Below are 27,251 nucleotides of genomic sequence, written 5' to 3'. Positions count from 1 at the left end.
TCTTTTCTTTTTTCTTTCCTTTTTTTTTTTTTTTCTTTTTTTGCTGTAAACCTTTGAAACGGATTGAATATATTTATTAAGTAAATAAATTATTGTGTTGGGGACAGCAAGACCTGAACATAACCTATTAATCTGTTGATTTTTTGATAAGTATTAGGTTGTGGAGGAGTATTAACTAGGACACATATGTATGCATTTATGGGTAAACCAACTAACTAGTGTTCACTTACTTTCAATTAGAAACATCTGTTCTTCCCTGTGTTTTTGCTTCATACTGTGACCCTGTGGTCTTTAGCCTTTGTAATTGTATTTTTTAAATGTAGTTTAAATATGACTGATGTAAAAGACACTAAGCAAAAAAAAAAACAAAAAAAAAAAAAAAAAACAGTTAAAACAAATTTAACCCTGAGCACACCAAAAAAGTAAAAATGAGGGGGAAAAAATTACTGCTAATTCTACTATCCAAAGATAATTTCTGTTGGTGTATGTCCTTCCCTTTGTTAAATTCTATTTTATTCCCTATTTTTTTCTGTCATTTCTATAGTTTCTCTAATGTATTTATTATATTTTCCCTATCTGAAAATAAGACAAAACCATGAATAGAAACAATGACATTAAAATATAAATAAACACTTAAAGATGTCAGATTTTAAAAAATTAATTAGTGTATTCTATGCAATGTTGTTGTTTTAGGTTCTGTGTTCCAGTATGACAGGTCTTACTAAGTTAGACTAGGTTATAGGGAAGCATTGTTGGTTAAGTTCCCACTATTGTATCATACACATGAGAACTCTATGGTAAATATAATTTGATTGTGATAAATGAATTGCCTGATATCTTCAAAGATTTAACATCCTAGTGAGAAGGAGAGGTTGGAAATGTGAAATGCATCAGGGCTATGGCCCATTAGTTGTTATTTTCCTCTAGTATTGCTAGTATTACAAATGCCCAAGCCAGTGTCTTCAGATTTTAAGTACTGAGTTAAGGCAGCACCTGAGTCTTTTACATTAATACAGTTATCTGAAATTAAAAGCTGTTTTGCAACATAATTTGAGAACAAAGTTCTATCTTTTTCATTTCTGTATCTATAATATGTGTGTGACTTTGGAAAAGTTGCCTCAAACTAAAATCTTTTCCTGTTTCAGTCTTTTCAAAGAAATTGTTTAGTTTAAATCTATTTGCAAGTTGCTCTGCCAAATACTATTTGGCCTGTAAGTGCATTTAGGTTAAGTGGCAGATTTTGCTGATTGCCTCTGTTTTATGTCCAGAACTGAAATTGCAGTTTGGATACTTGGAAAGGAGGACTATTACACGTTTTGATTTTGGAACCTGAGGTAGATACCTCTTTCAGCAAGGCTAACGATCCTTGATTTAATCCATTACAGAAGAATTGCTACTTCACAGTAGTCTTTGATTACTGAGGCTCATGTGGAAGTTTGTTTTCAGGGGTTAGAACCCTTCACTGGATTATTTTTTTCCTTTTCTATCTCCTTGAAGTCATACCATCACTAAGCGATGGTCCTCTGCTTTTATTAGAAAGTTAACATAAAACTTCGCAATAGACTAGAGTTTCTGAGTTGTTTTTTCTCCTCTTAACTGAGGTTGAATATAATGTTATCCCAGTCACTGGCTGTCTTTGTATAAGGTCCCACGTGATAAATTTCAGCAAATGAATCTGTATGTATCCATCTGTCAGAAAATGAAAAATATGTAATTCAATAATTTTTTACTTTGTTATCTAAAATATTGACAGCTAAATTATCTTTTCAGTTATATTATTCTGCCTAACTCTAATGACTGAAAGGTCTAACTATATGTGCTTCATTCTAAGAGACGCTTCTCTTTAAATGTTTTGTTGTGCATTTAAGTACAGTAAGTTACATATATGTGTTTGCGTATGTATATATGTGTGTGTATACATGTATATGTATAGAGAGAGACACACAGAGACAGAGACAGAGAACTTTGCTTCTAGAATTCAATTATAGTTATAACTAACTGCACATTAGTACATTGTTATTAAGCAGCCAACTACATATTCAATAAAGGTGCCTTTCCTTGTTATTAAGTGAACATAAATTATTTCTTGGTGGCTGTTTAATTAACAAACTTTAGCTTTATTTTGTTGCCTTTTAAATATATTTTAACAGTAAATATAGAATAGTAAGAAATGGTAAGTCAGTCTACTTTAGTCCACAGAAATTAATAGAGTTTTCTCTGCTACCACTTTTACCTGCCTACCAGTTTAAAAATCCTCCTAGGGAATATTCCTTGATTTTATTTGTTTTCTTGCCTTCAGTGTTTTGCCTTTAGTGTTTTGGATTTTCTCCCTTCTTATGGTGTCCCTAAATAATTTTCTCAGAGCAACTGCTGTTCAGTCCATTATTAAGTAAACTGATAAACATGTCTTTAAAAACAAAACAAAACAAAACTGTAACTCTTAGACAACCAAATACTTTTCGTGATAAAAATTAATATTTTTTTCTTAAATATACAAATGAATTCATTTGTTTCTCTCCATTTAAATTAAATTAGAATAGAGCGTATTACATGTTCAAAAACCATGCTAATAGTCTCTGATCATACTATTCCATGGGTTTCAGTATACCAATCATCTAAACTCATGTGCTCATGTACTTAATAGATTTTATGTGCAGCTTTGCCATAAAAGTATTAAAAACAGTAGGAGGCAGTTGTGTTCCACTCAAGCATGTGTGATGACAGATGGAGAAAATCTTTTCATGTTGACTTTTCAACAGTCATACTCTGCAAGACTTCAAGCTCTTCTTGGCTACTGGGAAATTAAAAGTTGGTGATTCAGCCTTTAATTTTGATCCATCTGCTCAAATTAATGAGACGTCTCATTTGTAAGCTTCTCTTTGCATTACCAAATGCAAGTACAGCTTTATCATTCCTGCTAGTAATTCCCCTCCTCCTGTGTAACTTGCAGAATGGGAAAATAATTAATGCCTTAACCCTATTGAGATTTTTCTTATAATACCAACTTTGTTACAGTGATTGGAAAAAAAAAATTAGAAACTCCCTCAGAGATTATGACACATATAGTAAGTTAACTTGCTCTTTTTTCACATTATCAAAAAAGTTAAGATCCTTAGTTAGTTTCTTATTCAAAAATCTACCTCTAGTTTAAAGGTTTTACAGCGTTAAAGGAAAAGTCATCTTTAACCTTGGATTAATGTTAAAACATCAGCCTTTCCTTATTTAGATGTGTATCTCATTTTCTCTTTCCTCGTGGTTCGTAGGTTTTTAGATGTTTCTTTTTCTAATAAGAAACCACATTTTAAAACTGACTAATAATTATGGATTAATTTGACTTATTACTATCTGAAGGGAATTATTTTTGTTTCTTAGCATTACTTCTTAGTTTACCTAAAAATTATTATGTACAATTGAAACAAATGTTACCATGCTAACTTTAATAATGGAACTTTACATTGGCCTTTTTGCCTAAAAGAATTTTTCTTCTTCCAGATACAAACATCTCTAATTCTTGGCACCAATGTTTCTGTCATAACAAATTTGTCTAATGTGACTTTTATTTGTGAATTATTTGAATTCTGCTCTTTTTTTTCTGCCTTCGTTGCTCCTCCTTCCCCAAATAGAGACATATTCCCAAAGGAATATAGAAGCGTAATTCTTAAGAAGGAGACATTTTAACAACTATGAGCACACACACAAAAAGCTCCTTCAAAAGCACCTGGAGGTACCTATATTGTTTGGCCATTACCTCTTTCCATATTTATCATATACCTCTCTCTCCCTCATTCTCTGCTTTCCACTTTCTTGGCTTTTTTTCATCATTGAGATGCTCATCTATTTACCTCGCAGCTTTTATACGACTTGTTCCCTCTGCCTCATACATTCTTCCTTATTCTTTATTTAGTTGTCTTCTAAATCCTTCAGATTTCATTTTTCTTCGAGAAAGCTGGTTTTACCTCCTTGACTTTTACGCCTCCCTATTATGAACTTTGTAATAACATGGTAAATGTCTTCTTTGTATTTCTAGCTACAGTTTTACTTTTTCTGGCTATTTTTGATTAATGCCGTTTTTATTATAAGATTCTAAGCCCCATAAGGAAAGAGGCTATCTTTGGTTTTGCTCATCATCATATTGTCATGGCCTTACCAGTACCTGGCACGCAGTTGGTGCTCAGATAGTGTTAGATGAATAAGTCACTGGGAGCTGTAGTAGTCTTCATAAGTCTGGACTTATTCTTAAAGCGTTAGGCAGCAACCAACTTCAAGGAAAATTTGAAAAGTAATTTTGAGTTCCATGGTAAGCTAAATGTCTAGGCTGAGGGGAAAACAACTTGGAGATGTGGAACGACATCAAAGATTGCTTCGGTTATAAGGAAACTTTTTTCTCCTTGTAGGCTGTAAAGATCAATGAAAGAATGTTAGTATTCTTCTTAAAATCATTTCATTATATGAATTTGCTCTTAATATTATTTCATCTAGTTAGTCTTTTCTGTTGTACCTATTAAATTGTCTCATTTTCTCCTAATTTAACATATCCATCTGTATTAGCTGTATATCATGATATAGACATCATTCGTGCCACCAGTTATATTAATATGTTATTTCTTTCTTTTATTTCTATTTATTAAGCCCTGGAGGAGGAGTACTTTTGAACCCTTTTAAAATTTTACATTTTTAAGAGAACATAGAAAAATTCCATTTTTCTGAAATATAGTTTACCATAACAGTACTGAATTATGTTCTTGAAATTTTATGTATGAGTTTCATCGTTAACTTTGTGAAGTTCTCTTCCTTTGCAAAGGGAATACTTTTTAATGATGAATAGTAGTGTTGCATTTTTCCGTCATTGCTATTAACATTACTTTTTTCCTAAGTCTTTAAGAATTTTCCGGTTACTGAAATGATACATTCTTATAACAAATAAAAGCAACACAAAAGTATAAAAAGAAAATAAAAGCATATAGAATGTTTGAAAGATTCTGTATAGATCCATAGCTAATTTAAATCAAGTAGTCCAGACTTAGGAAATGAATTTATTAGATTATTTGGCAATTCATGTGATTTTTGTCATCAAAGCATTAGATTACAGTAAATATGAAATTATTAAGTTCAAGAACATAAAAGAAGCACTGACTCACTTATGATATTCACTTTTATGAAATACTTTCTATATTTAGGATTTTCGTTAATTCTATTGAAAAGAAAACTTAATTCACATATGTGTTTATTTTATACTGTCATTTGAATTATTTATATTGTTTAAATAAAAATAATAATATAGACTTGAAAAGTGTTAAAACAGTGTTTGCTTGTAATCATTTTTCTGTCTTTTATAACACCACAGAAAATTCTCTAGACAGTAATTCAGAATATTTTATATTAAATTGTCAGATGTTAATTTGACAGTTATTTATTTCATTTTAGAAAATGATATATTGAATCTCTTTATTACTTGGTTTCCAGCTGATATTTGGACTTGGAAGCAGTTGGGAGATATATATAATAAATTTAGTTACCACAAGAATTTGTTGACTATGTATTTATAGCTATCTTTTGATAAGATTGAGCAAACAGTATTTTTATTAAAACTGAGTATAATAATTGTGACCCGAGGAAATCTGATACAACTATTCATGTGTTTGCTCATGGTGCAAAAAGGGGAACTGAACACTCAAACTCAGTTAACCATTGCAGATTTTTACTATCTTGTCTGTAGCCGTTTTGTTTTGTTTTGTTTTTTAAACGGGTTTTTGTTGTCATAGTAGCATAACGAAGTACGAAAGAGTGAAAAGAAAGAATATTATTAATATTGTAAAATAGGATTTTGTTTTTAAGAGAACATAACAGTCTCAGAATTAAGAATTCTCTCTTGAGAATATTAAATTCATTGTTGGGTTATTAGGAATTATAAATACTGATTATTGTCTAAGAAAAATGAAAAATGCTGATAGAAGCCTCAAAAATTAATTTTTATGTTGTTATTTTATGAAATTAGATTCAGTTCAGGACATCTTATAATGTTGAATAATAATAGGCCTTCAAGTCTAGTGGCATCGGTAGAAGTTAAATTATTAGCTCACTAATGAATTTTATTTGCATAGTAATAGGCTAGCCAATTTTGCTTAATTTGCTCTACAGAATAGATGTTGCTATTTTAGGGCTAACAGTAACAAATGCCAATGCATTTTGGACTGTCATGGAGGCCAGTACAGCATTTTTCTGTGTGTGATACTGTAATGTATTGAAGAAAGGTTCTTTATTCTGTCTTATTAGCCTTTATTGGATTGACATAGGTTTAGCAATGAATTAACTTGATCCACATTAGTCCTATGGGGACTACTAACTAAGAACCATGTAACATCATTCTGATTTTAGCCATATTCAAGAACATCTTTGACACAGCATGAATTCAGAGTATATGAATTTTAGAAGTTTATTTAATTATTCATTACAAATAGGTTGGCTTCAATATATGTTCCTTAAAATTTTTGTTTATGAGTGTGTGTCTATATGAACTTCTTAAAATAAATAATATTTTATAATCTTTTACTACTTATAGACTAAAATTTTAAATGGAAATGGAATTCCAGACTTATAAACTTCTGAATTACTGAGAATGGTTCATGATTTGCAATCTCTTCTGTAATCTCTTTGCCTTGTTAAAGGTCAGAGCTGCAGTGGGTAGAGTTCCAAATATAAACATTGCTACACTTTCTTTTAGCACACAAACTTTATCTGGGTCATCAGTCTTAATTCTACATATTGAACGGAATAGAGATGGTTTTTAAGAGTAAACTAAGGCAATATTGGCAATATTCAGCAATTATTTATTGAATACTCAGTGTGTGTCAGAGACTGTGCTGATGACAGAAAGCAGAAAGAGGCACACTGCATTAGTGTTGCTTATAATTTTATGAGGGAAACAAAGGTTAATCCAAATAACTATACATAAAATGTAAATATACAGACCGAATATTTCACCCACTCGTTTTAGATCTATTGATGATTTTCTAACTCTATCATTCCTTCATTTCTACTGTATGTAAGGAAGTGCTGCTTCCTCCCCCGTTTATTAACTAATTTGTCTATCAACTCAGGTTCTTATTTTACTCAAAGGGTTATAATTCATTATTATATTACTTACTTTGATGATCATAATGGCCCAAGTTTGGCAAAGGGAACCCCTTCAATCTGACTTCTTTGTCCTTTTCATATGCCCCTGTCCCAGATTTGGAATTAATCATTTATGCAAGCAAACTTGTTGTCCTTTTAGTAGAGAATGGTATTTAGAAACCAGCTAAAAGTGTTTTATTTTTTAAATGCATATTTTTACTGATTTTTTTCCCAAAAATATTATCCAGAAGAATGACAGAGATGGTAGATGTCTAGAATTTTCAACTTTTTAACAAAAAGGAAGGACAGTGTTTCAGTTTCTTTTGACTAAAAGAGTTCCTCTTCTAGCTGTTATTTTCAGACTGCTTCAGGTTTCTCTGAGAGTAGCACAGGAACTACTGAGGTTGGGAGTAGCAGAGGTATGCTATTTGAAGAGAAAAATGAGATTTGAATCTCTCAGGTCCACTTAAGTAGGTTTAGTGTGTGTGTGTGTGTGTGTGTGTGTGTGTGTGTGTGTGTGTGTGTGTGTGTGTGTTTTGCCAAAGAGTTTCTTGGAAGAAAGATTTCCACAGTCAAAATAAGTTTTTAAAGTACTTTCCTACATCATTAGTTTTTTACAATTTACACAAAGATTAGTAGTTTCTGTTCTTGTGGCGATACCAAATAGACTAATCTTTCACCAATGGGATATCAATTTAGCTTTCCTGTAGAGGTGGGATTTGGTCTTACATTTTGTCATGTTTACTATGTTGGACCAAGCATAACCAGTAGTTTCCCCTGTGGGCCTCGAATACCAGCTTAAATACTAATTGGATATACTGGCTGAATGAGGTAGCCCAGAAGTTTTCAAATGTAATTTATTCACCAGGCATGATTCTTTCGTCTCTCAAATCAGGTACAAAGTCATGAATTTGTGTATATGATGAGACAGGCCTGTAGCTGAAAATGCTGCACCAATTCTGCAAACTGCGGCAGAAGGAGAAAGTAGAGGGTATTCCTTTTCACAGCACCCCGTCTCCCAGTGCTATGGCTTATCCTCAATAATTGTGAAATCTTCTCACAGAGAGTTGCACAGTTCATGCTATCTTTACTGACCTAAACTTAACTCACCTTTTATGTAAATTCTTTTTACATAAAAACCTCTAACAAAATCAGCTTTTTAATTGAAATGCTTTTTTTACACAAAAAGCAGTTATAGGTGTGTCACAAATTTATTAACATCACTTATAAAGAAGAATATGCTTTATAGACATCTTAAATATTCTATCATTGAAATTTGAATTATTGCCAAAAATTCTATTGAAATATATTATTTACTTAAACATTTTGCCAAAAATTCTGTTGAAATATATTATTTACTTAAACATTTACTTAAACAAAATAGATAATACTCTAATTTTTTCCCCTTAAATTGTATGTTATACCTATTACATCATATTTTTATCATTTCCTGATCAGGTCTTTAATAATTTTATTTCAGAAGGAAAGTATTTTAAAGACAATATTGTATAGATCATCATTATGTTTATTTTGACATTGAATTTGTGAAAGCATCATGAACTTCATTAGTTCACCTTCATATTACAGATGACAAAACAAAAGCCTAATAATATGCCCAAAGTCAGACATCTAATAAGCTTTTCAATTAAAACTAGAACCTTAGCCTTTGCACTTCATTTTTCATGTTTTTACCCCTACAAAACTGACATTTTCATTTAATCAGTTATTGCTCTGAGAAGAGAACGCAGAGAATATGTTTGTGAATTCCACTGAAAAATCTGGCCTGAGGAAATCATCAGCAGTATGTGCAAAAAATCAATAGCAACTCAATAATTTCTGGTGATAATTAAAAAAAAAAAATTCAATCCTTTCAAAAAAGTATATGATCTTTCAATTATTACACACATCTTTTTTTTCACGTTTTTAAGAAATGGATGCCAATATATGCTTTTTAAATTTTTTCAAATTTCTCAGTAGAGTTGTTCAAATTGATACAGCTTTAATAATACAGAATGTAAAATCACATTAAACTGTATGATCAAGGTGAGAAGATGTTAGTCATAAAGCCTATATACATTTAAACAAATCATTTCTTCAGCAAATTATCTTCAGTGCATACTTTTTAGTATTAAAGAATAAAGAACATAGAACTCATCTAGTGTCAAACCATAAAAGCTATCATGGAAAACAGTGTTGAGAACAGATGTTGTTTAGCTGAGAAAAGAGCTATTATACTGGAGATATGATAGAACTTTTAAAATATTTGAAGAATTGTTATGTGTTAAATAAAGCAAGTGCACTTCTTTCCTGTTGTCTTAGAGGACAGTACCGATCTTGATCCCAGTGACTGGGATGTGTAGGGATCAGATTTGGAGTGAAGGTAAGGAAAATCTTTGTAAAGCAACTAAACCTTTTTTCCTACTGAGTGGGCCATGTACCAGACTCTTCCTAGTACTTTCTAATTATTGTTTGTTGTCCCTACAGCAACCTTACAAAGCAGGTACTATTTTCTCCACTTTACAGGAAAAACAGGCACAGGTAAATTTGCCCAAGTTCATCTAGTATATAAATGCTGAGTTATGATTGAAACATAGGTGTATTTGATTCTAAAACACTGCTGGTATTCAAAATAAGTCTGTATGTTGTATAGGTTATTTTGACATCAGATAAGAGTTTGGTCTAGATTGCTAAGAAATTTTTCATAAACAAAAAATCTAGTTCACATGTATCAAATTTAAATAATTATGAGCAAGTAAAATTAGTATTCTTGATTATATTTATTTAACAACTTTTATGTTATAAAAACTAGGTGAAAATTAAAACACTTTCTATGCTTAAGACAATTTTAAGGTATAAAATAGTTTCATTTGTAGCATATACAATATTGTTAGTTATTTATGTTTACAAATATACTATATAAGCTCCAAAGATGAATTTAGATCTCAAATTGAATGTATAAATCTATATAGTGCACATATGAAACAAGACCTGAATGGCGGTTACCAGAGGGAAAGAGGAAAGAGGAGGTAGATAAGGGTAAAGCAGGTCAATATACATTGACAGAAGGAGATTTGATTTTGGGTAGTGAACACATAATGTAATATACAGATGATGTATTAGAGAATTGTACATTTGAAACCTATATAATTTTATTAATGAGTGTCACCCCAATAAATGTAATAAAAATTTTAAAAGAATTTATAATTTATTCAAGCATCAATTGGATAAATTATATTATCTCTAAAATGTAGATATGCTTAATGTTTTAAGAAAATTAATGCTCAAGAAAATAATATTTTCAAGTGAGTTAAAGAAAGTTTACAGGAAAGGAAAACTACATTCAAAATATTTACCATTTTAAAATTATGTTTTTAAAAAGTCTTTTTCTCTATTTTTTGTGGTCTTAACAATTTAGAGACTGTTGAAATATAAATATTTTATGCTACTAACGATATTGTACAATGTCCTGATATATGGTGAATTGATTGTAGGATAATTTTTTTTATAGTGGACTTAGCTAGAAATATGATGATATGTTTTGAACAATAGGAAGGATTTAGAGAGAGGATACCCTAAGGCCAATAATGAAGAAACTTGGAATGTCATGACCTTCAAATCAAGTAATTTGCTAACTTTGAGTGAGGACCCCCCTTTTTCTTTCTTTCTTTTTCTTTTTTTTCTTTTCGATTTTTCCTTCCTTCATATAGTTGTTCATGTAACGAATGATAGCTTCTTTGTTCACCATCTTCCCAGACTCCAATCCTGACCACAGTAACTAGATATAAATAACGAAGCCACAAGAATCAGTACTAGGCTTAAGTATTGACTTTTATGTCCCCCAGTGCCTGTCATATAATTGTTAGATGATCACAGACTTGAGGACAAGTTTTGTTAAGAGCACAAAAATAGCTAAAATTAAGAGGTAGTGAGTGATAAATACTTAAGAGAGAGGCGTATGAATTCCTTGTATGTTCAAAAGAATAAAAGTATTGCTTGTATCTGGAAGCATCAGGGAAATTTTTATTATTTTAATTTAACCATAATAGGAACATCCACCTCCCCTGTGTAAGTATAAAGGTTTATTTTCTTTTTTTAAATGAGTTTTTACAAACACATGTATTTTTCTGGTAGTTCGGCGGCTACAAAGCTATATTTTAAAATGTTTAAGTGAAAGTTTCTTGTATAAGCTCTATCACAAACAACAATACTAACTCTTTCTCAGGGATACCTCTCTACTTTCTTGCTCATTTTCATTTTTCATAAAAATTAGAGTCCTCCTTTTTTTCTTTAAATAACCTCACCTTTTAAAATTGTTCTGTCCATTATCCTGTCAAATTACAATTCAAAAATCATCTTTAGGTTTTGTCTGTGTTTCATCTATTTTTTTTTTACACTTTCTTAAGCCATATTTTCTTTATTATCCTGTAATGTATATTCCTTTACAAAAATCCATATTTTTTCACAATGATGGCCTTCTAACTGTTCATTTTATAATCTTTCTCTAACAAAAAATAACTTTTCAAGTATATTTTAGTGGTATCATTTTTTTCTGAGTCTTGAATGAATTTTTTTCTTTATCTTCGTGTATATTTTATAATGAAGATGTGTTTTGCCTTTCCAGTTCACATGTCCACTTTTGCCAAAGTCTGTATTCACCACTGTATGGAATATTCTTTCTTCTCTGTACCTTTGACCTCTGTTTACTTTCTCTTGAAATGCTATTTTCTTCTGTTATATCATTTCTTCTTTTTCTTCTTAAAGCACTTCTAGGTAAACTAAAAGATAAATTTGTCACTTAGATCAAAAGTACAGCCAGCATCGTTATAAGTGCATTGTTAAATATGTATTCTTTAAATTTTTACCTTGACGCTATAATTCCCTTAGCGATAAAATAATCGTATCACATATACTAGTATAATAATATAATATAAATATACTATTATAACCTCATTGTCATTATTGATCATTCCCCTGTTCAATATAATTTATTTATTTAATTGTAAAACTGTTAAGGCTTGTTTCAATGGGTAAGACAACACAAGATATACAAAGGAAATGTTATCATTTTATCTCCCTCCTGTTGTGTTAATTAATTTGGTGGATGTCCATTCATATCTTCCTCTTTTTAAACACACACACACACCCTTTACACATACACTCAGGATAATATTATGGAAATTGTTCTTCAATTTGATATTTTTTCACATAGCACAATATCATGGATATCTTTTAGATCTGTGTATGTATATGTGCAAGAGCAAAATACCACTCTGTTTGTACTACCGTTGGATTTACACAGTACTAGTGAAGTTCAGCATCTTTTCAAATGCCTATGACTATTTTCATTTCCTTGTCTATGAATTTCCCATAAGCCAGAGAAAAATGCTGACAGATTTAAAGAAAAAATAACTATTTTCATACTTAATAAAATACTGTAAACAAAGTCAAAAGATATAGCATAGACTAGAACAAAATATTTCCAATGTAGAAAAAGACAAAGCATACTTTTTTCCAAAGAGTATCTGTAAATTGATAAGGAAAAATATGCCCAATAGTAAACAGAAAATATCCAGAATAAAGACATAGTTCAATGAATAGTCATATATATTTTGACCCAATAATTCCACTTCTATGAAATTATCCAACAAATATATTTACAAACATGTGAAACGACTTATATACAGAGTTATTTATTACAGCATTGCTTTAAATAAGAAAAAATTGTAAACAATATAAATGTCTATCAAACAAGGACTGGTTAAATAAACTATGGTATTTCTAAGCAAATGTAAAAACTACATGAGGAAACTGTACCGAGGTTTAAAGATCTTTGGATGACCTGAGTGGTTTCGCTAGCAAGCATTGGCAGGCCTAAAATGAGAACTCTGTAGTAACTTGTAGTATCCTACAACAGATGACTCTTGGGATCACAGCATGCATTTACCTGATACTACAGGTTTGGTAATACGACCATAGCAATAAAAACTATTTTCGCCTACATGTTCTTACAGTATATAAATATATCTGAAATACATCTGTAGTGACACTCTTTATTCAAACTATGAAATATGAAAAATGATTTAACTATTTTCTTAATTCTCCCAAAGATAGTACATAACAAAACCATTCTAAAAGAGAAGAAGCAATTTTTTTTTCCATTTACAATAGCTGCCCTTAATGCAGGGCTCTCAAATTTTAACATGCATCAAAATCACCTAGAGGACTTGTTAAAACCATAGACATCTGCCTCAAACTCCTCACCCTCAAACTTCCTTCTTTAACCCTTGTAAGAGCCAATCCTATACATATATTGTAGAACATACTGCTTATGTCTGCCATTTTGTATTTTTTCAGATATTTCCATTCTTAGTCTTTCTTTAATGAAAATTTTTAGGAAAGAGACTTGATTCAGGATTTCACATTTAATCCTCCCTTCTCTTGTCAAATAATCTCAGGCTTAAATATTATTTTTAATTTTTTGATTCCTAGTTCATCTTGCATAACATCCTTACAAAGGATGTATACCTAATACCAGCTCCTGTATACCTAATACCAGCTCCCACAGAGGTTCTCAAAAGATCCTGTACAAAGAGTATTAGCATCTCCATAGAACTTGATAGAAATGCAGATTCTTGGCTTGTCTCAGATCTACTTAATCAGAAAAAGAGATAGAGAGAAGGAGCATCAATTTGTTTATAACAAGTCTACCCATTTCTTTTGAAGCATTTAAAAATTTGACAGCTATTACTTTACTAAATTAGTGTTTTCATTTACATTATATCTTTCAATCCTTATGGTAATCCTGTGACACTGGTAAACTATCTGTGGACTGGAAGAAATTATCAAAGAGATTAAATAATTTGTTTTAAATCACACTGATATTTAATATTTCAAAGTAGATTTTTTTGGTTTTTGTCAAATGTGTTCTTTCCTTTTAATACACTGAAACAATATCAGCTACATAACTATTCCAGGTTTTTTAAATGATTATCTGATCTTTTACTCGAGTTAATTTTAATCAGCATTTCATGTGAAGAACACTTTCATTGGCAAGTCAAGTAATATAACCAGAACTCAAATTCACATACTTTGTTTCCCAGTCCAGGACAGATTTCATTATATATTTAAACTAAATGGCTTTTTAAAAACTAAAAATAAGATATAAAATATTTTTAAATGCAGTAACCTAACAAACCCCAAATAAAAATATACACAGTTTTATAAAACATTTAAAAATTACCAACCTTATTGACTTGAACCTACTGTTCTAATCTTATTTAATGACACATGCTTATTTAGTTGCTATTTGGTTACCAATAGTGTTTCTAAGATTAATTTGGATTTATTTCTGCCAAATGAAATAATGCTGTCCTCTTTGTTAGTTTTAATTTTCATGTGTCTGTTTAAATTAATTAACAAATTAACAAACCATAAAATCAAGTATGTTTATAGAGACCCAAAATCTTGCAGTGGCTTCTGTTGGAGCCTCTAGACAGAAAATTCTTAATAAGAAAAAGAGTTTATTTTACTGAACAAGACATGATGGATTCTCTAATAAAAAGAAATTGCTACTTTAAGTTGTAACTAATATTTCTCTTGGCTGCAGTACAAAATAATTTGCAAAATGATAAGTTGACAAGTCGGACTAAAATAATTAATGAAGATTTAAGGTCATATTTTATTTTTCCTTATGTTCTTCGTATCTGTTATTTCAACAGGATTTGCATAATGTGGCATATGAATAATGGAGAATAGAAATCTAGTTACATTATAAAACCCTAGACCATCTAGGAAATGATGTTGGGGCTATACTGGTTTTATAAAATACCTTAATATTCCTTAATATTTCATATGTATAGGTAAATAAAGATAGGTTATTAGGGAATTTTTAAAATCATCTTTGTAGTGGTGATTTTATGTTCCTTTTTATACTTTTTATGTTGGAGGAGAACATTAAGTTGGTGATGATATTAACTAAGTTCACACAACAGTGCAGTGATCATTTCAATCGTTATTAATAATTCAATTTCTAGACTCCACATCTAGATACTTTTCCCCAGTTGATTTTAAAGGAGAATCCAGAAATCTATTTTAACAAGCAACAGCAGTGGTTCTGATGAAGTGGTCCCTGGGCCTCAGTAAGAAACTTTGAAAGAGAATCCAGCCTGCACTCCCCTTCTATAGCCTACACCTTCATCTACAGATAAAACTGATTACTAGTGATTCTTTCTCAACATAACAATAGTGTTCCAGTTTAGAGCCTTGGAACATATCATTTATCATTGTATCCTTGGTGTTTAGTACATTGCTTGGCACACAATAGATACTGTGTAAATATCTTGGGATGCATTAATGAAGGAGACCCACTAGCTCTACTTTAGCGTTCCTGTGTTAGACACACTCTATCCATCTTTTGGGTCAGCTGCCTAAATTATGTATACAGTTTTATCTCCTGCCTTAAATTGTACATGTCTTTCATAGATAAGACCATATCTTATCTATTTTCATCTTTCCTTTTAAGGTATATGACAGTAAATATTTATTAAGTAAAAAAAAAAATTTGTTTTTATTTAATCCTTCATACTAGATTCTCATCCCCATGAGGGCAAGGACTTTGTCTCTCTTTTTCACAGCAATTCTCTCAGGGCTTGGTACTGACTGCATGCTCAAAAATGTTTGACTGAATGAATAAATTAATAAAATAATAAGAAACTTTATTTTAATTGAGATTTTTAAAAAAATTTAATGTTGAAGTTTAATGAGGCTTTATGTGATAAAATTTATTTTTATATAAGAGAAAAAAAATCAGCTTTACCCTTTACAAAGAAATTCACAGTTGAAATGGCCTTACCTTTTGCAAAAAACAGAATGATAAGAATTTGACAGATTCTGAACTGGTGAAACTTCAGCAGGGCATTATGGCTAACAGAATTTTCTATCTAGCTTAATATTAAACAGCTTATGGCAGTAATTACGAAAATATCACAGTGGTATTAAATGGCAGTCTCTTGACATGAGGTAAAGATGTTTCCCCAGAAAGCTAAAGAGCCTATCAAAATCAGATTTTTTTTAGTTGAAAATAAGGAAAACAAGAATTTTCCAGTATCCATGAAACTTTCTGAAATAAATTTTATTAGTGTATTCTTTACAAATATTCTTATGATTATATTTTTAAAAACACATTAGTAGCGGCAAATAGATTAGAGCTCTGACAAAGTGAAATCTCAAGCTTTTATATCCTTGAAAGCTGTGATTAACTTGTGCAAAATTTCTCTAGATGAATTGCAATGCTTGTTTTATATTCTCTGACACTTTGGGGTTTTTTCATTGAGGAATTTCTTGTCTTCTCCAGATTATCTGCTCTTTATTTATAATATACCCCAAAAGCATGTTAGTTATTTAAGTGGAAAATTCTAGTTTCTTGAATGATTATTTGAGATTTTGCTCTGTGAATTTTAATCAGCATACCATATGTGGGACATGTTCTTTGACAAGATTATAAACATAAGATTACTATGAGTTAATTATATAACATGTGCTCTACATCTGTGTCACTCTCTTTTCTGGTCAAATCCCAGACCTCCTTCTTTTTTAACTTTTGTGTTAATCCTCAAATTGATCTCTTCTTTTACTTAGGTCAACTCAAATGAACCTATTAATTCCATGACTCAAAACAGTCAGTTGCATATCCTCCTAAATGTGCAGCCTGAAAATAACACCAAAGTTTTAGCTTCCAGAAAAACATAATTAACTGAATATGGGGAGATATTGAGAAGAAGAAGAAATAAGAATTAGGAACTTCACATTGCTGAGGCTTAAGGGGAATGCCATAGTGACTCCAGAGAGATTTGGAGATGTCAGTCTGCTTAGAAACGGGGACTAGAACTTGTCTTTAAGTCATCCAAAGTACTACCCACAGTGATTATCTTTTAGATTGTTTGTTTCAGATTGATAAAAATGTCAGTTACTTAAAGATGCTTTTATTCATGCCATATAAAATTGAAAATGATCTATTGCCCATATGAAAGAATAAAATTACTTTTTATCACAGTGATAACTCTTTGGGAAGGCTGAGGTTGAGATGAATATGGGAGGAAGTGAAGGCCAAGGAAGAAACATCACAGAGGAGAGAAGGCAGGCCCTGATAGACAGCAAATACAGGATGCTAATCACTCCCTTAATTATTCTCTTCAGTTGCATTTACATTCCACCTGGTGAATGTCCCTGAACGTACTATTTTCCACTTCTCTTTGACAAAGCATCCAGACATGTGACTTTCCCCTAATTCAGATTTACATAGTCACTTTGTGAATAATTCCGCAGAAAGGTCTACCACAACAAAAAATTACAAATACCTCTCTAGAAGCATTTTCATCTCCAACAGTCCCCTGAATTCTTTTTTAAATGGTTATTCTTAGACATGATTTTGTCTAAGGAAGGATATTCTTTATTGTTTTAAATTTCTTTAAAATCTTTATGACGTTGAAAATTTCATTGTCTATGGAGCAATAAGGCTCTTATATATTTTTGTATTCTGTCCTTATAATATATGATTGTGCTAATGAATCATGTCTTCAAAAGAGAAGATGCATAAATTAAACTCTACATTTTATATAGTTCATTAATTTCAGTTCTAACATCTGCTGTAGACTAATAACAAATAAAGCCATGTTACTGAATTTTATTTAACTTGTCTTTATCCTATACATACTTTGTTCTAAAATAAATGTTAGAAAATTCATGAACTGGGGTTTTATTTTGCAAAATTAATAGTTGTATAGATGGGGGGATTTCCAGACTAGTATTAAACCATCTTTGAATGAATTTGAATATTAAATAAACTGCTTTCCTTTATTTTAGGTGATGGTGTTTGTACATGCTCGAAATGCCACTGTAAGAACAGCTATGTCTCTAATAGAAAGAGCCAAAAACAATGGCCAGATTTCCTACTTTTTACCTACACAAAGACCTGAATATGGACATGCAGAAAAACAGGTAGGGGACAAATTGCAGCAAGATACAAGAACTAAAGCAAATATTCCGGCTATATTTATTATATGTAATAGGTATTTTATACAGGAAAGATCCATGGTCTCCAATTTCCAAGAAGTTAATTTTACAGACTTAATATGTTATAATCTTGACTTTTTTCTTTACTTAATGATCTTTCACAGAATCTCAATGCATGATTGTTCAATTATTACTTCTTTCTATATGGTTATAATTATAATGTTTAGTACTGCTCTTTAAAATATAGTTAAAACATAAAATACAGTTAAATTCCATGAAATATGTTAATATCTAATATATTTATTATTGTTCCTTTAAAGAAATAATTGATAATTTTTTTTTAATTTCTCAGTTTTAATTTCTAGGGTTAGTATGGACGGACATACCTACATAAACAAAAGGTCTTTTTAAAAATGTAAACATTTGAAACCAAAAAGTTTAAGAACAACTGCATTGCTATTCGGTGTATGCTCAAAAGGCCTAAAAAGCATGGACCCTCATTAGAAATGAAGAACCTCAGGCCCCACCTGTCTTACCAAATTATAATCTGCTTTTGAACTTGATTCCCAGGTGGTTTTATGCACATTACAGTTTAAGAAGCACATCTCTAGATAATTTGGATATCGATAGCATTCTAAGATTTACAGATTTTACTTAATTATATCAGATAATGGTCTAGATCAGCAGTGGGAAAACTATAGTCCAAGGGCTAAAGGCAGTCACCTGTATTTTGTAATTAAAGTTTTATTGGAAAAGAGCCAGACACCTTTCTTTATTGTCTATGGCTGCTTTTTGGCACTATAAAGGAAGAATTGAATACTTGCTACAGAGACTATATGGCCCACAAAGCCTAAAATACTCCCTGTCCATTTACAGAAGAAGATTGCCCTGATTTATAGCTATGAAAATAAATTCTAAAATAAAAAATCTATGGGCATAAAATGATAGTAACTTCAAAGTATTTTATATGCATAACATAAAATTTAAATAATGTTTACTGACCAGTTGCTAGGTGCCAGACATTGTTCTATGCACTTTTACATTTATCAGTCTTAGTAAAATATATTTAATTGTTATGATTGCACTATAAAGTTCACCATTTTTATTGATATTTTAAATTCTGAATATGATAATGTGATGCCAATTGTTTTGAACATCAGATTCTCTTTCAATTTAGAACTACAAAACTTACCATTTTCATTTCTTTCACTTTATAAAAATTTCTATTATATAACACTTGTTATACAACGTTGTATTCTTCCAGTTATTTATTAATTATGAATATATGAGAGTCTTTGAAAAGTCAGATTGGTGTATATAAGTCTTATTTTATTTCTTTGGAAATACAAAGCAAGTCTATTGTGTTTAAAAACCAAGCCTTGAGAGCCACCTTGTGGATTTCTGGTTATTTCTTAGTTCTCAGTTCTGAGAGCTATAACTATTCCAAATAATGCAGATTTATTATTTAATTGTTATAAGAATAGTGTTTAATAGTTATCAAGTGTTTACTAGTGCCAGGGATTGTTTTCATTGCTTTATAATAAATAACTCATTCAATCCTCACAACAACCTATGGTATAGGTTTGTATCATTATCCCTTGATATGATGATATATGTGTAAGGAATTCAAATATAACATAAAATATTCTAAAGCATATAGAAATAATTTATATAGAGACTTTTTCAAATAATAGTTATTTAAAACAATGTCATCAAACAGATCACAGATCACTATGCTGAAAAAATGTGGAGAAATGAAAAGTATTAATACAGTTGGAAAGATTTGAAAATCCGTAGTTATTTTTATTATACGTTTTTGAGGGGTATTTTTATTATACTTTTATCCTGATCTAACTGTTATTATTAGATTTTTTGAAGAATGAATTCCACAAACATTTATTAATAAATACTTTATATAGTAGGTATCCTAAAATTACTTTTCCTTTTTGTCTTTGTGTTTCTGAGACAAACATTGTAAGACTTGTCCTCATTTTAATTTTCTCATGATCAGCACCATTATTCTGTCTCTTAAGATTCTTATCCCCATTTTACAGATAAGGAGACTGAAACCAGGAGAGAGAATAATTTTCCCAGAGACTCCCCTGTGATAAGTAGTTTAGCCATGATTTGAGTGAATCTGACTCTAAAATCTACCCTTTTCACCACATTGCATCTTAATTGTTCAAAAGCAAACAGGTCAAATCCAGTCTGGGTTGTCTTTATAGCTTTGTGTTATTTTTTAAGATAAAATGGAAGAACATTTTTTTCAGCCCAACCCTATTCCTCATTTCTCCCAAAGAGAGATTCAAAAAAGTTGGCCCCTCCACAGTGGATATTATTTGATAACAAAAGATAAGGTAATCTTTCTGAATGTTTTATCAAAGCTTTAGAATTTTAGATTTTTTTTAGTGTTAGTTGTATATTTCTTCCTATTTCTTAAAGTGCCTTTTGAACTTGAATAGTATTAATAGTCTAGCAATTCTAAGGAAGCTATTATTTTGATGGTAGGAGCTACTTCTTCCCATGTTTTTGAAAAATGGGAAATTAAGTACTCAAAACATTAAACTAAAATTAGAAGGTAAATTTGCTATGGTCATACATAGTAATTTAGCCTCATATGTGCTGTTAAATATAGCTAAATCTCTACCGTACCACAGTGATACTTTTCCCCAAAGTGTTTAATGTAACCATCTCAATTCCTGACTTGCCAATTATGGTTTTTAAGAGCATTTCTTCATAGTTTTATTCAACGTATTATAATTTTGTTTGTATAAATAATAAATGAAAACTCCATTAGGGAAATGCTTGTGCGGTGTGTGTGTGTGCACGTGTGTAAGTAATAAGGCTATTTCTGTGCTTTAGCCACAGTTCAAATGAGTCTTATCTTCCCAGTAAGTAGTAATTACTTCAGGATTCCTCATATCATTCCCATCTTTAATACTTAAGCTGAAAAACCTACTATATTTTCAAATTGTCTACCAAAACAAGAAAATAGAGTAAGGAAAGTGAAGTGCCCAAGAGTCGCTTAAGCTGTAGAGATGGAGCTTGGGGTTCCCCCTGGAGAAAGAAGTGTCTCAGGAATTCCAAATGAAGCCCAAAGCAAGAGGGCACATTAACAGAAAAATATGACCTCTAGAAGCCCTGTAGCTTTGAACGCCCAAACATTTTATAAACTTTCTCTTCTGTCAAATGGAATAGTAATAAGATAAATAACACCTAGTAGTATATTGTGCCAAACAAATGGAGTGATATATGAAATTATTTTGGAAACTGGCTTAATAATGATAAAACTTTACATATTCTATTATAGAAATCTACCTAAAATATATATTAATAACTAAATTTAAAATGGTAAAACAATAACAAGCAATATGGGTAAGTTTTCCTAATTTATCTTGAATATTATTACTTTCCTCCCTCTCCCACAAGGATACTCTCTTAAGAAGCCACAATTTTCTGTAAAATAGAACATACCTCAGGGAAACATAAGTATATCATTAGGGATACAGACATTTTTATTATTAAGCTATTATTTTTCAATTATGATTTTAATTTTAAGTTGAATGAATGTTTCAGTTGAGATCTTCAGGTTCTGTTTCATTCAAGATCTCAGTCAGTTTTTTTTTCCTTTAAGGACAAAATTTTTAACAGGCTTTAAATATTCCAGTGCTGATATGAGTATTTCTATCTTCCCACTCACCCCTATACTGTATTTCTCTGATTTATGGGCACTAATGTGGTTTAATTTTATATATATATTAATGATATTAAGAGGTGTTTTGTTTTTTTTAATGGTCTATCACACCTCATGAATGTAGCTATTGGAAATATTAAATCAGAACTCTGAGAAAAATCCAATAATAATAATATGTGCCTCAAGCTACCTTAAAGTGTCATTTGTATGACTTTTTAATGTTATCTAGATATACCAACCACCTCCTTGTTGTTTTCATAGATTAGCTTTAACTTTTGCCTAAGTTAATGGAATCTGGCTTTGATACATGTTATCTGATAATATTGATAGCTTTATTTCTCCTTTGGCAGCTTTATAGTGTCAATATGGTCAAATAAAATTAGAATTTCTTCTTCCTGGAGTAGATGATACTTGTTAAGTAAATACAATAGCAGGTGTCCGATAGCGCCCTTTTTCTTATTTTTTATTTTAAATATATGCAAAATGTGATCTTCTCAGAGGTTATTCTTGCCTCCACCCTGTCAACCTCATCCTTTTGAAGGCTAAAATAGTAATTTTACTGTCTGTTGTAATCACACAGAATGTCAAAGTATATTCTTTTTAAAATAAAATCAAAGAAAATTAATAAGAAACGGAACTGTGTGTTTAAATGGATTTTGGAAGCAAAGCTTTTCTGTTTTCAAAAGGAAGTAGACTCAAAGAATAAAGCTTTGTGTCCAGGCAGACTTGGGTATTAATCTTGACTCAGATACTCTAACATAGTCTTTTAACTTCCTCAAGCCATAATTTAGTACATACAAAGTGGCAACGATACCTGTGTCTTAAGATTTTTGTAATAAATGAGGTGTCATAGATCTTGCCTGACACATAGTAGACACTCTGTAAATAGTTACATGTCAGTTTTGAAGGAAAGGAGATTACAGCTTTAAAGAATGATGACTGAAACAGACATTAAAAAGATGCTCAACTTTGCTACCTATTGGAGAATTGCAAATCAAAACCACAATGAGATAACATTTCACACCTATTAGAATGGCTGTCATCAACAGGACAAATAATAACAAATGTGGGAGAGGATGCAGAGAAAAAGGAAACCTCATACACTGCTGGTGGGAATGTAAATTGATACAGCCACTATGGAAAACAGTATGGTGGTTCCTCAAAAAAACTAAGAATTGAATTACCATATGACCCAGCAATCCTTCTTCTGGGTATTTACCCAAAAAACTTGAGAACATTTATCTGCAAAGATATATGCACCCATATGTTCACTACAGCATTATTCAGTGGCCAAGACATGGAAAGAACTGGTGTCCATCGATAGATGATTGGATAAAGAAGACATGGTACATGTAAACAATGGAATATTACTCAGTCATAAGAAAAGATGAAATGCTGCCATTTATAACAACATGGGTGGACCTCGAGATTATTATGCTAAGCAAAATAAATCAGACAAAAAGTTGAGAACTGTTTGATTTCACTAATATATGGTATATAAAACTAAAAGTAACAAACAAATATGATAGACAGAGACTCATGGATATGGACAATGGATTAGTAGTTACCAGAGGGAAGGGGTCGCGGGGGAGGTAGATAGGGGTGAAGGGGGTCAAATATTTGGTGGCAGAAGGAAATCGCTAACTTTGGGTGGTGAACACATAATACAATATACATATGACATATAATTGAATTGTACACTTGAAACCTATTTGTTTTTATTAACTAATGTCACCCCAGTTATTTTAATTATTAAAAAAGCGTGATGACTTAGACCACATTTTAAATTTAAAGCTTTTGGACAACAAAATATATTAAATTGCAAAAGGTGATAAACAGTTTGGGGAAAATATTAGTAACAGATACAACAGACTAATTAATATCTGCATCTTTAGATATGTTCTTATTTAATAACTAAAACATGAAGTTTTCAGTAAGTAAATGAGCAAAAAGAGGAAATAAAATAGGTAAAAATAAGAAAGAAAAAATTAAGTAAAATTGTATAAATTAGTAAACTAACTCTTAAACCCAATAAATTGTCAAAAACCGAAATAATAATGTCCAGTTCTGAAGATGATTTGAGGATTTGGCACACTTCTAGTTTTCCTTTGGCAATGATCAGTTTAATCCTTTTAAAAACATTTTGGCATGTAGTTTAAGAGCCACTGTTTTTCGTACTCTTTAACTTTGAAATCCTAAACCTGGGAATCTTTTCAAGGAAACATTAAAGTTAATCAACACCAAGAGTTCTGTTCCAACACATTATTTATTATGAAAAAAAGTTACAGACAGCATAAGTATCCAACAGTAAGATAATTTTAAAGTAAATCATGGGTAGGCATTCAATTAAATATTATATAACTATTTAGAGCAATGACTTTAGAGAATATATGACATCCAATCCTAAATTGACATCAATTTTATTTCAGTTGATCGATTGTCTTGTGCCACTGAAAATAAGTGGCCAAACAGGTAAGAGTCTCTCTGTGCCTTTAAGACACAGGCAATCTCACAGAAGATTTGGAAATATATATATATAAAGCAAAATCTGGTAAATGACATGAGAGAACAAACAGTTCAATGGGAGCACAAAAAAATAAGTAGATTAATTCAGGCCAGTGGTTTCATATTTCAATAAACAGCAAGCAGTAAGGGTAAAGAATATTCCAAGAGGAGAAAGAGAACATGGTCAAAGGAAACTACTGGTTATATTTGGAGAATAAGAGTGTTCTAGTTTCACAGGACTATAAGGTGCATGAAGGGCTAGGCAAGTAGATTTTGGCCAGAATGTAGAGGACCTTAAATTTCATGCTTAAGTGTTTAGATTCTATATGCAGTGGGGAGCTATCGAAGTTTGTTGGAAGAACCAAGTTTTATAACCAGAATATAAGTGCTGAAAATTAGGACTGATTTTCTTCCAAGCAGGGGAAATTCCCATGGCCGAAGTTTTCATTTCAATATAGTCTAACATATATATGACTGACTTGGTAAGAGTATTTTTATCCCCAAGTTAATTGAGAAATATATTGACATACATTACTTTATAAGTTTAAGGTGTACAGCATGATGGTTTGATTTACATATGTAGTTGACCCTTGAACAATGCAGGGGTTAGGGGATATGACCCCCCCAACACAGACGAAAGTCCACGTATAACTTTTGACTGCCTAGAAACTTAACCACAGTTATCCCTTGGTATTCTTGGGGGATTGGTTCCAGAAGCCCTGCAGATACCAAAATCCAGGTATGCTTAAGTCCCTTATATACAATGGCACAGATCAGTGCATACAGTCAGCCCTCTTCCTCTCTGGATTCCTAACCACAGATCAAAAATACTGTTTTCAAATACTGTTGGTTGAATCCACAGATATGAAACCTGGGAATATGGAGGGCCAACTGTAATTTATTGAAAAAAAATCCACATATAAGTGGACCCACACAGTTCAAACCTATGTTGTTCCAGGATCAAGTGTTATGTGAAATGATTTCACATATAAGTGAGATCATATAGTATTTCTTTTTCTGCTTGACTTATTTTACTTCGCATATTGCCTTCAAGGTCTATTCAAGGGATATAACATGGAACAAAGAACATGGTACTTTCTCTCTCCCAAGTTAAAGTAAATAATTGGCACAGCCGAAATGACATGGAAATTGGTTATGGCAATTACGCTAGTCATTGTGAATTGATTGTGTACATATGTGCCTCTGTTTTTAATGGTGGTCACTTAGTGAATATTTTGAGTGTAAGCTACCTACCAGTTACTGTAGTAGATCAATAGGTACCAATATAAATGAACTCTGCTATCAGCCTGATAAAAGTGGATTGAGGGAGACATGTGTTGTATCAGTCAGGATTCAGTAAAGGAAATAAACCACTCTAGATACATTTTAAATAGAAAAGAATTCTGTAAAAGAAATTGGGTACTTAACTATAATGTTGTTAATATTAGAGGAATAGAAGTCACTACTACAGATGCCTTTCAACATTCATGAATACATGAGAAAAGCAAATCTTGAATGTATAGTACATCCGTTATAACTTTCAGCCCTCGTTTCTCCAAGATCTTGCTTGCCAGCAAAAGACAACAGCAGGAAAATAATTTCCTCTTTACTTCTATTGTCTAGTTTTTGCCTGAGTGCATATAATTAGAAGAATGGATTTTTGCATCAGTACCCTGACTGTAAGAATCCTGGGAAACATACAATACAGGAAGGCCTCATAGAAGGACGTGGAAGTTGTATACTGATTAATATTCTTTGCTTTAATTGAAAGTGAAAATATATTTAGGAAGAAAAAGTAGCTGCACCTTTACCCTTATGGAGCTTATATTCTGGCAGGACAGAAAGATTAGTCAACTAATTAAATAATTTATTCTAATTGCACTTTTAATAAATAATGAAGAGAGACAAAGTGCTAAGGGAAAGTAAAATTAGGGAACCTGGTCTAGACTGATGATGTTAGAGGAAGCTTAGCTAACAAAGTGACATTTAAGCTGAGATTTGATGGTTATAAGTTCACAAAGCAAAAGTACAGCAGCAGAGTGTTCTAGGAAAACTCTCAGACAACAGAAAAACAATAGCATATTGAGGAAAGTGGATGAAATCAGCATTACTAAAATGTAGAGAATGAAAGAGAATGGCAGGTTTGCAGCATAAGATGAGTCTTATGTTAGAAGCATGGGCCAGATTGTGAAGGCCTTGTATATCATATTACAGATTTGGTATTTTATCTTAAAACTAATGGGTTATGATTAAAGGAATGTGAAGAAGGGAATGGCATAATCAGATTTGTGTTTATTAAAAAGAAAAGATCACTACAAACAGGCAGGGCAAGTGAGAATGGGAAGACCAGTTAGAGATGTTTAATTTATTAAAGAATATTTAGGAAATAGAATTGCTAAAGGACTTAGTGGTTAATGGGATGTGGTTGGTCAGGAAAGAGATCTAGAAGTTTTCTGGCTTCTAGAAGATGTCTGGCTTGTATTGTTGAGTGGGTAGTTGGGTCATTTTATGAAGAAAAAGAATAGTAGAGCAGGATTAGTTTGAATGGAAGGATGCAGATCATGAATTCCATCTGGACATGCTGGGTTTGAGATGTCTGGGTTATTTAGAGATGTAGAGTAAGCATCTGGATGAATATGAGTCTGACATATCAGAAGCACAGTCTGTTTTGGAGTGGGGAAACCATAGGAGTGGATATGAAGTGGTAAAAGAGCCTAGAACCAAGTCTTGAGGAATTCCAGTGTTTAATGAGTAGATAGAAGAGAATGAGCCAGCAAAGGAGCCTCCAAATCAGAGCAAACCCAAGGGAGTGTAACCCAAGGAAAAGAGTGATTCGAAGAGGAGAAATGAACTTCTAAATTGAGTGCTGCTGTGATGGTCAAGTAATATGAGGGTTGCAAAATATTCCCTGTACTTAGTAATATGGACA

At 31.4% G+C, this 27,251-nt stretch overlaps 1 protein-coding gene across 1 annotated transcript in view; it reads left to right on the top strand.

Annotated features, from left to right (window-relative positions):
• The window catches only part of ASCC3 (activating signal cointegrator 1 complex subunit 3), a 261,881-nt gene that overhangs the window by 113,016 nt on the left and 121,614 nt on the right, over positions 1-27,251 (top strand). Inside the window, exon 14 of the mRNA XM_039869401.1 lies at positions 17,974-18,108. Within this exon, the coding sequence (XP_039725335.1) occupies positions 17,974-18,108 (135 nt within the window). The remainder of the gene's footprint in view (positions 1-17,973; positions 18,109-27,251) is intronic.

This window comes from Pteropus medius, unplaced genomic scaffold (genome assembly GCF_902729225.1).
Source record: "Pteropus medius unplaced genomic scaffold, Ma_sr-lr_union100, whole genome shotgun sequence".
NCBI lineage: Eukaryota > Metazoa > Chordata > Mammalia > Chiroptera > Pteropodidae > Pteropus > Pteropus medius.
Note: the sequence above shows the minus strand (reverse complement) of the source record. Positions and strands in the feature narration are given on the sequence as shown.